Source organism: Somniosus microcephalus, chromosome 14 (assembly GCF_052327205.1).
Source record: "Somniosus microcephalus isolate GS21.2 chromosome 14, FLI_Smic_1.0, whole genome shotgun sequence".
In the NCBI taxonomy this organism is placed as follows: domain Eukaryota; kingdom Metazoa; phylum Chordata; class Chondrichthyes; order Squaliformes; family Somniosidae; genus Somniosus; species Somniosus microcephalus.
The window spans coordinates 69,975,342-69,989,002 of record NC_141000.1 but is presented as its reverse complement, the minus strand read 5'-3'; the positions used below and the strand labels follow the sequence as shown (position 1 = coordinate 69,989,002).

The window sequence follows — 13,661 nt, the reverse complement described above, 5'->3', positions numbered from 1 at the left end:
CCCACTTCCACAGCCATTGAGATTGACTGTGGCAGACTTCAGAGACATACTTTAGTAGCATGGCAGGCAATTTCTTTGCTGGCTGAAAAATGTTGACATTTGTTAAAAAAGGGCCAGAGCCTGTGCAATAAATTTCCTGGGAATCAATTTCATAGTTCTTTCTGACTCTTCAAAATTGAAATGGCTACTCTGTTGGCCACAATAATACTGGACACTAGGGATGAACAGGTGTCTCTTGTGTTGCTATGGCACAAATGATGGAAAATATGTTGGATGATGCATTTCTGACATTTGCTTATCATTACAGTATGTCTGGCAATATATGGGAACATGTATCATACATCATTGTCACTTCTTGCGGAAAAGAGTGGCAGAGTGAATCCCAAAGAATTTCCCACTTAAGTCCTCTTGAGTTACGCCTGGGAGTCACCATAAATCAAGCGGAAAATGTAGACCCTGATATCTTCCTGGCATACTGTATTGAGCCACCATTGTAAATAGATAATTTATCCTACACTCATCATTTGCTTTTATTTTATTAAGATTTTTATTGGTGAGGATGGCAAACAAATCATTACTTTTTATACTGACATTGCTTGTTTTTTTTAACAAGGTAACATCAATTAATAAAGAAGAAACAGAATCTGAAGATGATGAACAAGGTATGCAAAAATATACTGTACTAAGACATATTTAAGATGTATCTTTTATACGAGTGGTACTTGGTTGCAGTATTAGAGCCTTCATACTGTTAAGATTAACCAAATGTTGCAACTACAGGCTTTTTCATAAGGTCGCTCTTTACGAATCGAATACTAATTTTGGAAATCATGTTACTTTCAGTAGCATGGCACAGTTATGTTTCTTTTTTCTTGTGTTTAATAACTGCAGTTTCCTGATACATTTCAGAATCGACTTTTTAAAATTGTTTTCAACATCTTATTCTTGTAATAGAGCATTATTTGAAGCAGAAAAATACATAATTCTCACCAAGTCATATTTTGATTGTTTGCCTATTTTGGTTATTGGCACATTTAATGCTTTTTAAAAATGATACTTCACTTCACAAATGTTGAAGTCATAATTACACCGCCACAATAGAAAAAAAAGCCTTTAATAAAGTTTCAGGCCAACCTATGTATTTATAGGACTGTATAAAATCCTTGGACCTCCGTTTGTTTCCACACTGGCAATATGTAGATGTACTTTGCAACAATTCCTTCTAGAAACTTTGAAATAGTCAACTATAATCTGTAAAGAATGTTCTGAAACATATTTGTTGGTAATGAATTATAACATTTTTTGAAAACAACATTGGCCTGGATTTTGCTGTGTGCGGCGAAAGAACGGCTTTCGCCGTTCACTTCGCGTACAATTGCCCACAGACTTTTAGCAGGCTTGTTAGTGGAGACTTCTACTCATCTGCCATCTGTTTGAATTCGGCGCCCTCTATAGGGGATCTGTGGTGTCTGTGAGCAGGACAAACAGCAGGGAGGCTTTTCAACCAATCAGATTGAAGAATCCTCACTGAGACACGCAGACTGCAAAGCAGGAAGTAAAAAGCAAGAATATAAATTACATTTAAGTCATTGTATGGAAGCAAAATAAAGATTGGGAAATACACAGGGAATTAAGGGAAAGACATAAAAGAGCAAAACAGAAAAACTATATAATTATTTTTTAAATCTGCAACATTAATTTTCTTCTGAGGGAATGAGACTCCACACTTGTAAAATTATTTTTTTTTAGGACCAGAGAGGTTGTTCAGTAGTAAAAACTCAGTTACTCCTGATTGAACAAGCCCTAACTTTTTCATCTGTCTTTAGAGCGAGAATAGTGGGTAATTAGTCCAACTTCAGGCCATTACAGTGATTTCTGTGCAAATTCCATCGATGAAGACTGCAACAGTGCAGCCTGTGGAGGAGCAAGGTATCACTGACCGCAACATCTGGATTTTTGCTTTTAACTGTGCATGTGCGGACGCCAGAAGTTGCTGTCAGTTTTGTACAGTAATAGCGGCAAGTGCTGACAACCTCGCTGTTACTAGTACAGGAAAATTCAGGCCAATGTACAGTATTTATCTGCTTTTAAAATATTAAACAGGCATAATACCATTCTTTCATACCAAGAAATGTTCTAAATGGCTGACTAATTGGAGATGTAGGATCTACTGGAATACTGGGCTGCCTTATTTTGATGTATGGTCTCATTTCAATAACTGACCAAACAAAATTTTTAACTTAAATAAAAACTAGCGAATTTATTGAAAGCAGTTTCTTTGGAGTGACAGTTTATGCCTTTTTAACCTAATTATGTTTAAGTATTATTTTTAAACCTTTATTACATTTCTGGAAAATAAGTTCAAAATACAATCAACCTTGCATAAAAAGAAAATCATCTTGTAACGTTAAACAATTTTTATATACAGAGTTCGTTCTGTGTAGTGGCTCTTCCTTTGGTCTCCCTCTGCCATGCACCATTGCTGCTGGAAAGCGTGGGCACCCTTCTTCAGGGGCTCTGGTAATCCCAGTGCAATATCAGCTCCTAGAAATTGGTAATTCATAATGTAGAGGATTACATCCTAGCACTTGGTGCTGGTATTCTAACTTGCTGCACTATTGTGCTACCGACCTGATGTGTCCCGCTTAAAATTGACTCTGGAGTTGAGTCCCAGTTTATTCCGGTTCAATCAGTGCTTCAGTTGTCCACTGTTCCTTTCATTACTTATTTTGTTTTCCACAGGGGTTAGCCCATTGGGAGATTGTAGTCCTTATTGTGTTCTGTATCTTTTTGTCTGGAAAAGGGCTACTTTTCAGTCACTCTTCAATCTAGCGATCCAGTTTTCTTCAGGACTCAAAGTGAAAAGCAGTGGGATCAGTGATTATGTTCTGTCCCTAGATGCCTTTAGGATGTGATGCGCTATCAATTACTGAGAAAGACTGGAAGTTAAGAGAGTAACAAACAGGCTTTTATTAGCTAAAGAACGAAGGCATGCCTCTAGTGGTCGACCGGTCCTGAATGCCTGGGGAACTGCAGAGCAGCCGCCTTTATACCAGGGCATGTGGGTGGAGCCAGGGGCAGAGCCAGCTGAGGCATGCACAGACAGGTACAACAATGGGCAAGAGTGAACAACAGTGGAGTGAACAACAGTGGTTTACCACATTCACCCCTTGCTTAAAAATGAGCCCGACGGGGTGAAGTGTATTAAAAGTTCGTATAATTAAGTCTTTCTGGGGGTCTTGTATGCCGTCGTGATCGTCGTGGCGACAGCTGAGGTGGTGCAGCTTCCGACGCCGAGTCCCGCGTGGGCCGGAGCACTGGCGTGTCGTCCTCATGGGTGTTGAGTTGGTTGGTGATCAATGACGGGTCACGGGGCCACGGCGTGCCGTCTACAGGAGTTAGGTATGGGTCCGTTGCCACCGGTGCATTGTGGGTAGCGGTGAAGGGCAATGGTAGTGGGTAGTGGGTGATGTTGGTTTCAGGGGCCCCCGAGGGTGCGAGGTCTCGTATGGAGACTGTGTCCTCCCGCCCGTCCGGGTACGCAACGTAGGCATACTGAGGGTTGGCGTGGAGGAGGTCGACCCTCTCGACCAGGGGGTCCATTTTATGGGTCCTCACGTGTCTTCTCAGTAGGACCGGCCCTGGGGACGTCAGCCATGGCGGTAGCGATGTCCCCGATGTGGACTTCCTTGGGAAGACAAACATTTTCTCATGAGGGGTGGCGTTAGTGGCAGTGCAGAGCAGTGACCGAATAGAGTGGAGCGCATCGGGGAGCACATCCTGCCAGCGGGAGGTCGGAAGGCCCCTAGACTTTAAGGCTAGCAGGGCGGCCTTCCAAACTGTCGCATTCTCTCTTTCCACCTGTCCGTTCCCCCGGGGGTTGTAACTGGTGGTCCTGCTTGTGGCAATACCCCTAGCGAGCAGGTACTGACGGAGTTCGTCGCTCATAAACGATGAGCCCCGGTCGCTATGGATATAGCTGGGGAAACCGAACAGGGTGAAGAGGTCGTTCAGACATTTAATGACCGTGGCACTGGTCATGTCCGGGCAGGGGATGGCGAACGGGAAACGGGAGTACTCATCAATAATGTTGAGGAAGTACACATTGCGGTCAGAGGAGGGGAGAGGCCCTTTAAAATCAACGCTCAGGCGCTCGAAGGGGCGAGTGGCTTTTATCAGGTGAGCCCTGTCTGGTCTATAAAAGTGCGGTTTGCACTCAGCGCAGACTTGGCAGTTCCTGGTCATGGTCCTGACCTCCTCGATGGAGTAAGGCAGGTTGCGGGCCTTGATGAAATGGAAGAACCTGGTGACCCCCGGGTGGCAGAGGTCATTGTGGAGCGCCCGCAGTCTATCAACCTGTGCGTTGGCACATGTACCTCGCGATAGAGCATCCGGGGGCTCATTGAGTTTCCCGGGCCGGTACAAGATATCGTAATTGTAGGTGGAAAGTTCAATTCTCCACCTCAAAATCTTGTCGTTTTTGATTTTTCCCCTCTGCTTGTTATTAAACATAAAAGCAACTGAACGCTGGTCAGTGAGTAGGGTGAATCGTTTTCCGGCCAGGTAATGCCTCCAATGTCGCACAGCTTCCACAATGGCCTGGGCCTCCTTTTCGACAGAGGAGTGTCTGATTTCGGAGCCTTGGAGGGTTCGTAAAAAGAAGGCCACAGGCCTTCCCGCCTGGTTAAGGGTAGCGGCCAGGGCAAAATCGGACGCATCGCTCTCCACCTGGAAAGGGATGGACTCGTCCACCGCGTGCATGGTGGCTTTAGCAATGTCCTCTTTGATACGGTGGAAGGCTAAGCGGGCCTCTGCCGCCAGGGGAAAAGAGGTGGACTTGATAAGTGGATGGGCTTTGTCCGCATAATTAGGGACCCACTGGGCGTAGTAGGAGAAAAACCCCAGGCATCTCTTCAGGGCCTTGAGGCAGTGGGGCAGGGGAAGGTTCATAAGGGGACGCATCCGGTCGGGGTCGGGGCCGATGACTCCGTGTTCCACAACACAGCCAAGGATAGCGAGGCGGGTTGTGCGGAATATGCACTTCTCCTAAACCTTACGTATAACAAGGAGTTGGGCAGTGCGGAGGAATTTGTCGAGGTTGGCGTCATGGTCCTGCAGGTCATGGCCGCAGATGGTCACGTTGTCCAGGTAGGGAAAAGTGGCCTGCAACGCATTCTGGTCGACCATCCGGTCCATCTCCCTTTGGAAAACGGAGACCCCGTTGGTGACGCCGAAGGGAACCCGAAGGAAGTGGTAGAGGCGGCCGTTTGCCTCGAAGGCAGTATACTGGCGGTCCTCATAGCGGATAGGGAGTTGGTGATATGCTGACTTAAGGTCAATGGTGGAGAATATGCGGTATTGTGTGATCTGATTGACCATATCAGATATGCGGGGGAGGGGGTATGCGTCCAGTTGGGTATATCGATTAATTGTTTGGCTGTAGTCAATGGCCAGGCGCTGCTTCTCACCGGTCTTGACGACCACATCCTGGGCTCCCCAGGGGCTGGTGCTAGCTTCAATAATCCCCTCCTTCAGGAGCCGCTCCACCTCAGATTTAATAAAAACTCTGTCACCAGCGCTGTATCGCCTGCTTTTGGTGGCGATGGGCTTACAGCCATGGGCGAGGTTAGCGAACAACGCGGGGGGGGGGGTGACTTTAAGCGTGGAGAGGCTGCAAAAGGTGCGCGGCGGACAATTTGAAAACTGCTGGTTGCAGACTGTGAGTGGGGAAAGGGGTCCACCGTACGCCATCGTGACACTCTTAAGGTGGCACTGAAAATCCAACCCCAGTAGAACGGCAGCGCAGAGATGGGCAGGACAAGCAGTTTAAAGTTTCTGTACTCTGTGCCCCTCACCGAAAGGGTCACCACGCAGTAGCCGCCGACGTCCGCTGAATGGGACTTGGAGGCCATAGAGACCCGGTGGCGCGCTGGCAGGACCGGGAGAGAGTAACGCCGCACCGTGTCGGGGTGGATAAAGCTCTCCGTGCTCCCGCAGTCGAAAAGGCAGGTCGTGGCACGGCCGTTTACCTTAATGTCCATCATGGACCTGGCTAGTTGGTGAGGTCTAGATTGGTCCAGTGTAACGGAGACCAGCGTAGGGTCAGGCGTGTCGCTGCAGTCATCAGGTGAGGCGGTGGGTGAGTCGGGGGCCCGTTGCAAAAATGGCGGCCGGAACGGATCACCCATAGTCGAAGGCGTCCAAGATGGCGGCGCCCATGATCCACACGCGGCTGGAGGCGTACAAGATGGCGTCCAAGATGGCGGCATCCAAGATGGCGGCCTGCTCGGCCCACACGCGGCACTGCTGGAGTTTGGGGTAGGTTTAGCCTTGCAGACGCTGGCGTAGTGCCCTTTCTTCCCACAACCAGAGCAAGTAGCGTTTTTCGCCGGGCAGCGCGCTCTGGGGTGTTTGGCTTGGCCACAGAAGTAACACTTCGGGCCCCGGGACATTGCTGCAGAAGTTGGGCCGTTGGCGGGATGTGACGGGGGTGGCGCGGCGCAGGATGGCGGTCCTACCGTGTCCCAGGATGGCGGCGCCCGCGCCATCCACGATGCGGCCGCGCGGTCAGGGGAGTAGGCGTTCATATTCCGGTGGGCCACGTCTAGCGAGAGTGCGAGGGCCGTGGCCTTCTTCAGGTCAAGTTCGCCCTGCTCCAATAGTTTCTGCCGGGTGTAGTTGGACCTGAGGCCCGCGACGAAGGCGTCCCGGACAAGTTCCTCCGTGTACACCGCGGCCGACACCTCTTTACATTGCAGGCCCGGCCGAGCACCTTCAGCGCCCATAGGTATACCTCCATCGATTCCCCGGGTTGCTGTTTGCGGGACCCCAGGAGGTGCCTGGCGTAAACCTCATTTACCGGGCGTGCGTACTGTTCTTTAAAGAGGTCGATCGCACCCTTGTAGGTAGTCGCATCTTGGATGAGCAAATAAGCTTGGTGGTTCACCTTGGAGGTCAGAATTCTTAGTTTGTCGCCATCGTTTTGAACAGTTTCGACGGAGGCTTCTAGGAAAAATTCGAAGCATCGCAGCCAGTGTGCGAACTTGGTAGATTAATCCGCCTCTTGAGGGTCTAGTTCCAGGCGTGCTGGTTTGAGGATTTGCTCCATCGAAAAAAAGTTTAGCTAATAAAATTGATGCGCTATCAATTACTGAGAAAAACTGGAAGTTAAGAGAGTAACAAACAGGCTTTTATTAGCTAAAGAACGAAGGCATGCCTCTAGTGGTCGACCGGTCCTGAATGCCTGGGGAACTGCAGAGCAGCCGCCTTTATACCAGGGCATGTGGGTGGAGCCAGGGGCGGAGCCAGCTGAGGCATGCACAGACAGGTACAACAATGGGCAAGAGTGAACAACAGTGAAATGAACAACAGTGGAGTGAACAACAGTGGTTTACTACAGGATGCTTTGTAGATATATGGTAAATTATTTATTAAACATATCAGTGATATCCCACAGCAGAACAAGAGAATTGCTCCATTCTTTTTTATAGGCAGGATGTACAATTTGATTCTTTCTGTGAGACCTCATTGAACCATTGATTGCAGTTGAACACACAACTCAATTTAAAGTTACTTTTACTTTTTTTTTCAACTTGTTCAAATATGACTTGCTTGCTCGTGCCCAGTTTCATTCATGAATGTTGTTTAGGTAATATGGATGGCATTGTGTTTCATAATAATGCATAAGTAGTTTTAAAAGCTTGTACTCCTAACTTGTAAGTTAACTAGTGAATGAATACCCAAATATTTGATTAATACTGTACTTAAACTATTCCACTTAAAGCTAAAATGTTAGCTCTCCTGATAACTTACTGGGTAAATGAACTGTCCAATGGGGTATAGAGCCATACAGACCAGGAGGTCCCAGGATCTATGCTAAGTTAGCTTATCTCAACCAGGGTGACAATGTAGTTGCTACAAATGGGAAAAATAAGCAAAGCTTCCTACTCCTGAATGCTTTCCAGTTATCCATGCTGGAATAGGTGCATGTTCAGATGTCAGAGAGAGAGACATCATCAGGCTTGGCTTTAATGTTTATGGTCAAATAGCCAACTGACACATGGAGTAGTGGAGAGCTGCTAGTAACTGTAGAATCATACCCCAGCATAAATCAGCATCTTTAGGAAGGGAGCAAATTAGGGCAAAAAGTCTTTTTAGGAAGAATTTTACTGTAAATGTTCTGTTATAGCAACTATAGAAATTGCATACAGCTTTTGACAGCAATTCTTTGTATATTTGTTCAGAAACATATTGGAAAAATATGAACTGTATTAAAAGACTGAAGTAGATTTTTAAAGTTTCTTGGAAGCAAATGTGTTTTTCTAGATGCAAAAAACGTTCATAATAGGTGGTGGTGCATTGCAACACTTTTTTAAATGAAGATTTACATTTATTTTCCAGAGTACATAAAAATTATAAATACATATCTAGTTAATTTTAAACATAGCTTTTGTAAAAAAAAAAATTCTCATGAATACATTTTTGCATTATTTTTCTACAAGCACAGCCTACCTTCAATGTATGCACAATGTAACCATAGTTAAATGAAAGACAACTAAAATGGAAGATTGCTTTATATACTGTTAGGTGTAATTTTCCAGGATATGCAGCAACCCATGCTTAAGTTTAGAAACATGAACTTGAGTAACCTTAGTTTTGCATTGCATCCAACCCAACAACCCTCCGAGATATCTGCGCTCTTCCAATTCTGGCCTCTTCAGCATCCCCGATTTTAATTGCTCCACCATTGGCGGCTCTGCCTTCAGCTACCAAGGCCCTAAGCTCTGGAATTCCCTCCCTAAACCTCTCTACTTCTCTTTCCTCCTTTTAAGATGCTCCTTAAAACCTACCTCTTTGACCAAGCTTTTGGTCATCTGCCCTAATATCTCCTTATGGGGCTCGGTGTCAAATTTTGTTTGATAACGCTCCTGTGAAGCACCTTGGGACGTTTTACTACATTAATGGCGTACAAGTTGTTACATCGAAGGCAAAGAATCTCTACCTCACACCATTGCAAACTTATGTTGTCCAGTTTTTCCCAAATTCCAGTTATGTTCTTAGCCGTACAGAGTTTACACATAATAATGACTTTAGACTAAAGTTAATTCAAACATAACTGACTCTGGAAGCTGTGCTACATTTCTATATAGGGGTCTGTGGCATTTTAATAAAATTATTAAGCAAGAATTAATCTTTACTGTTCCTATTTTATGAACTTATTTTTAAAAATCTAAGCAACTCATTTGGTTTTGAACCCATCAGTAGGCAGAGATGCCATGTTTAATAACAACAATTAACATTTTAATAGTGCCTTTAACATAGAAAAAATGTCCCAAGGTACTTCATAGAAGCATATTAAAGGAAATGGATGCCGAGACAAACAAACAAAGATATTAGGAGGGGTGACCAAAAGCTTGGTCAGAGGTAGGTTTTAAGGGGGGGGGGGGGGGGAGGGCGAGGTCACGTGGATGAGAATTTAAAATTTGAGGTTTGGGGGAACATGGGACTAATGTAGATGGGTGAGTGGGACTTGGTGCGGGATAGGATATGAGCAGCATTGTTTTTGATGAGCTAACATTTATGGAGGGTGGAAGAACTGAGCAGAGCACACGTGCATTAAGATGCCAACCAGTATTTTCGCAGTTGGTCACCCCAGAGGATGACTTACTCAGTGAGATGAGCTCAGCAGCAACTTGCTGCAGTGCATGTTTCTGTTTTGGTGGGGGTGGGGGTGGAAACTGGCTTTGACATATGAAAAGAACTTGAAGGCACTTTCCATTCATGGTGTATTGCAGAAGTGAAAGAAAACTGGAGCTTGGCCTGCTGATGTCAGTTCCGTGAATACAATAGTTTAAAAACAAAATGAGTGCAAATAGCCAGTATACATTTGTGTTTATGTTCAGATTTTAAAAGTGCCAATGACGCAATGATGCAAAAATAAGCATTGGACCATTCTTTAGCGATTACAATCGCCACAAAACAATTTGAAATTTTAATTACAAGAAAAAGAACTACGAAGAATGCAGACAGAATGGGCTCGATTTTCATTGGGCCGTTGAGGCGGGATTGGAGGCGTGTGGGGGGTTAAAATTGCAAAAACTGGTGGGCGGGCCCAACCCCGCCTCCATCCCGTCTCCAAGCAATTTTCATTAAATCGTGTCTACTGGTCCCGTCTCCGTCCCGCCTCCCAAGAGGCGGGATAGGCCGTTAAGGCCCTTAACAAGCACTAAATTGCCTCTATAATGCCATTTTGATAGGCCTTGGTGATTTTAACCCTTTTCCGACGTGAAGCACGCCTGTTCTGAAACATGACGGTGAAACCTGGCGGTAGCACAATTGGATTGCTGACTATTAGCTGCAGCTCCATTAAATAGGATATTTGATCAGCCATCATTTGCAGGTGGCAGGACTTTGTTATCTCAGGTCTGGGGGAACTTTTAGAAGGCATAACCACAGCTGTGGAAGTTTGGAGCCTGACACCCATCTCCAGTGTGACCTCCTGGGAAACCCCTCTCGCCACCCTCACTGAGCGCTTCCTCAACTGAGGCATATACCAAGTAATCCTAAGCCCTCAATGTGGAAGTCCCATTCACGAAATGACACACGCCACAACTACAGCAGTAGCCATCAGATTTTTTTATTTACAGTAATCATCTGATGGCTTTTTAACATAAAACATCAAATTTCACCCAAGTGACTACCCTTGTGACTATTTGTGCAGTATCTTTCTCTTATGTGTGCTCCTACGTGGTGCTTCCCCTGTGGCTTCAGCAGATGTGGAGGCCCCTTGCTCACTTTCTTGCTGCTCCTGTCTTGACACCTTTGGTGGGCGTCCTCTGGGGTTGCGAAACTGTGAGGACTTGGCAACAGTCTGCTGCTCCTGCGGCTGTGCAGGGGTTGAGACGCCGATCTCAGATGGGTGTGGACTCTGGTGGGGCTCTGACCGAGGGCTCTGCAGTGGCATGGAAGTGTGAGCGCTTGGAGAGGAACCCTCACTTCCTTGATGTCTGCCACCAACTTCCCTCTCATGGGTCAGGTCCCCCTCAGCGCTTGCAAGTGGCTTGAGAGAACCTTGCTGCACATCAAGGGGGCCATGGGAACCCGTATCTGCACTGGCAGTCCTATTCAGAAGGACTTCCGTGAAGGTCTGGTTTCTATGTTCAATAGATGACTATCGCTCCTCCAGAGATGTCATTCTATTCAGAACACTCACCATGTTTTCTGCACTCTGGCGACTTATCACCTCCATGGAGGTTGCCATCCTTTCCATGGTGATGCGTTCATGCGTCAATGACTCCACAAAGGTTCTGCTCATGTTCGCTATGGACTCCTCCATTCGCTGCACACTTGCAGCGACCCTGGAGACAAAACCTGCCAGAGACTCCTGCATCTGTTTCTGGAGTTCCAGCACCGCTGATCTTATGGATGGACCCAGAGGCAGAGAGTCGACATGCAGCTGAGCCGAGCTAGGACTCTCCACTGCTGTCCCTGTCTCCACAATCTACTGATGCTCACTTGTGAGCTGTGATACACCAGGTGACAACACTACTCTATCTCGCGATGGTCCCACCGAGGTGTGAGTGTCTGCGCTGAATTCTGCTGATGCTGCGCCCTCAGAGGTTGCAGCTTCCTCTGAGGAGTCTGGATGCTCAGGCTCTTCCTCCTGGCTAGTGGGGACAGGTGCTTGCGATGGTCCTGTGGGGGAGTAAAGAGTCAGAGATGTGATGCCAAGGTTACATGCACATTGCATATTGCAGATGATCATGTCCATCTGTTAGAGATTCAGAATCATTATCCGCGACTCATGCAATGTCATTGAGAGAGATGGAAAACCATTCTGTCACCAGCTTGCTGTGATGCACCCGTCTGTCTGTCCCCCACTTGTGCATTGTCCTCCACTCCCATGATCTCCAGGACCGCATCCTCCCAGGGGGTGAGGTGGGCTACTGAGGGTGGCCCTCCTCCTGTCCTCGCTCTTTCTCTCTTATTGTGAGCTCTCTTTTCCTGCAATGAGGGAGACAAGTGGAAGTTGAGTGAGAATGAAGGAGTGAGCGTAGAGAATCCATAGCATAGATGCTTAGAAGGAGACAAAGATGGAGTGAGGTGGCAAGACCAAGGGCCCTCCCTGTGTGTTGTCAGTTGTTTTCATAGCATCACAGTGATAGGGAGTGTGAAGGCTGCATAGTCGAATAGTTAGGTGAATGTGACCATAGAGAGAGAGAATGGGTAAGGGTGCATGGATGTCAGTGTCAAGTGGGATGTGGAGGAAGAGATTGCTAAAGCTGAGTGCTGGTGAGGAGAGGCAATGGGGATCAGATTGAGGGTGATGGGAAATTCATACTCACTTTTCCAGTGCGCAGAAGGTCATGAAATTTCTTCCTGCACTGAAGCCAGGTTCTGCGGGTTACTGACAAAGCGTTGATCTCCTCTGCCACCTGGATCCACACAGCCTTGGTTTGCTGGGGAGGCTTCTTCCTCCCTGAAGAAGGGAAGAGCACCTCTTTATGTGCTCTTGCTCCCTCCACTAAAGCCTGCAGGGCAACGTCATCGAAGCGGGGTGCAGACCTAGGTCTCTGGCTGGCCGTTCTTCCTGCAGGTGCCTCTCACTGCAAAGGCTAAAAGGTTGGCAGTCTGCAGAAGAAGCAAGGCTTGTTGCAGACCTTAAAAGCAGCAGCAATGATGACGTCATCGGAGGTGACTTTCAGACTGGAAAAACTCATTGGTCATGGGTTCCCACACGTTGGAACTCAATTGGCCAATTAAGTTAAAATCGCATCATTCTGCCACATTGATTTAGAATCGGGTGGCTAACACGAAATGCGGATTACACGACCCCAGCCCGCCCAGTATCAAAATCCAGCCCAATGTCTTTATACTAATCACAGAACGCAGAACTCCAATTAACAGTTCATTCGTTTACCATAATCAAATTTACATTTGGAGACAAATTGTAAACAAAAATGATGCAAATAGGCTACAGAAAAATGAGTTGATGTATATAACTTGTGTGTCGTAAAATGGAGAAAGAATGCACAGGTGACTTTAAGATTTAAAATAAGATTTGTATCACAGAAGATTGTAATAAAATAAATGTAAACATGCTGATATTTTTTATGTAAGTTGCCTTCTTGAATATTTTTTAGTCTTTCAGATACAGGTCATATTTAGGACTTGACATTCAGCACTTGATAATTTGCTCATTTGCTGCCAAAATTTCACTGTGCAAGTGCTCACTTCTATGCACCTGCCCAGGCACAAACACGCCTTGATTCAGGACAGACTTGTACTGTGAACTGTCTTTCTGTGTACAAATCCTAACTTGTTTTTGACCAGCATAGGCAATACTACATCCCAAGGATATCATCTCAACCTTGCTCTCATGCATTTCTAAGCTTTCTTATGAATGCACTGAGATTTTGAACCAGTCGAGAATCAAATCTCAATTTGTTACCTCTTTGGCCTCTATGTTTCCAAATCTCAAACATTACTACAGTTTACATAATATTTACGCACTAATGTTGTCTAAGTCAAATCTCAAAAACCACGTTTCACATGATACTGTAAGTATTAAAGTGTCTAATGTGTATAATAGTTATAAAGGACTCGATATAGATATTTAAAACAGAAGAAAATTATTTTTATAATTAACCTTGATGTAAATA

The 13,661-nt window shown here is 46.0% G+C and overlaps 1 protein-coding gene across 2 annotated transcripts in view; it reads left to right on the top strand.

Annotated features, from left to right (window-relative positions):
* The window catches only part of LOC147107539 (X-linked retinitis pigmentosa GTPase regulator-like), a 166,958-nt gene that overhangs the window by 134,937 nt on the left and 18,360 nt on the right, over positions 1 to 13,661 (top strand). For both annotated transcript variants that reach the window (XM_086006626.1, XM_086006627.1), the window contains exon 15: positions 614 to 662. In XM_086006626.1, coding sequence (XP_085862752.1) covers positions 614 to 662 — 49 coding nt within the window. The remainder of the gene's footprint in view (positions 1 to 613; positions 663 to 13,661) is intronic.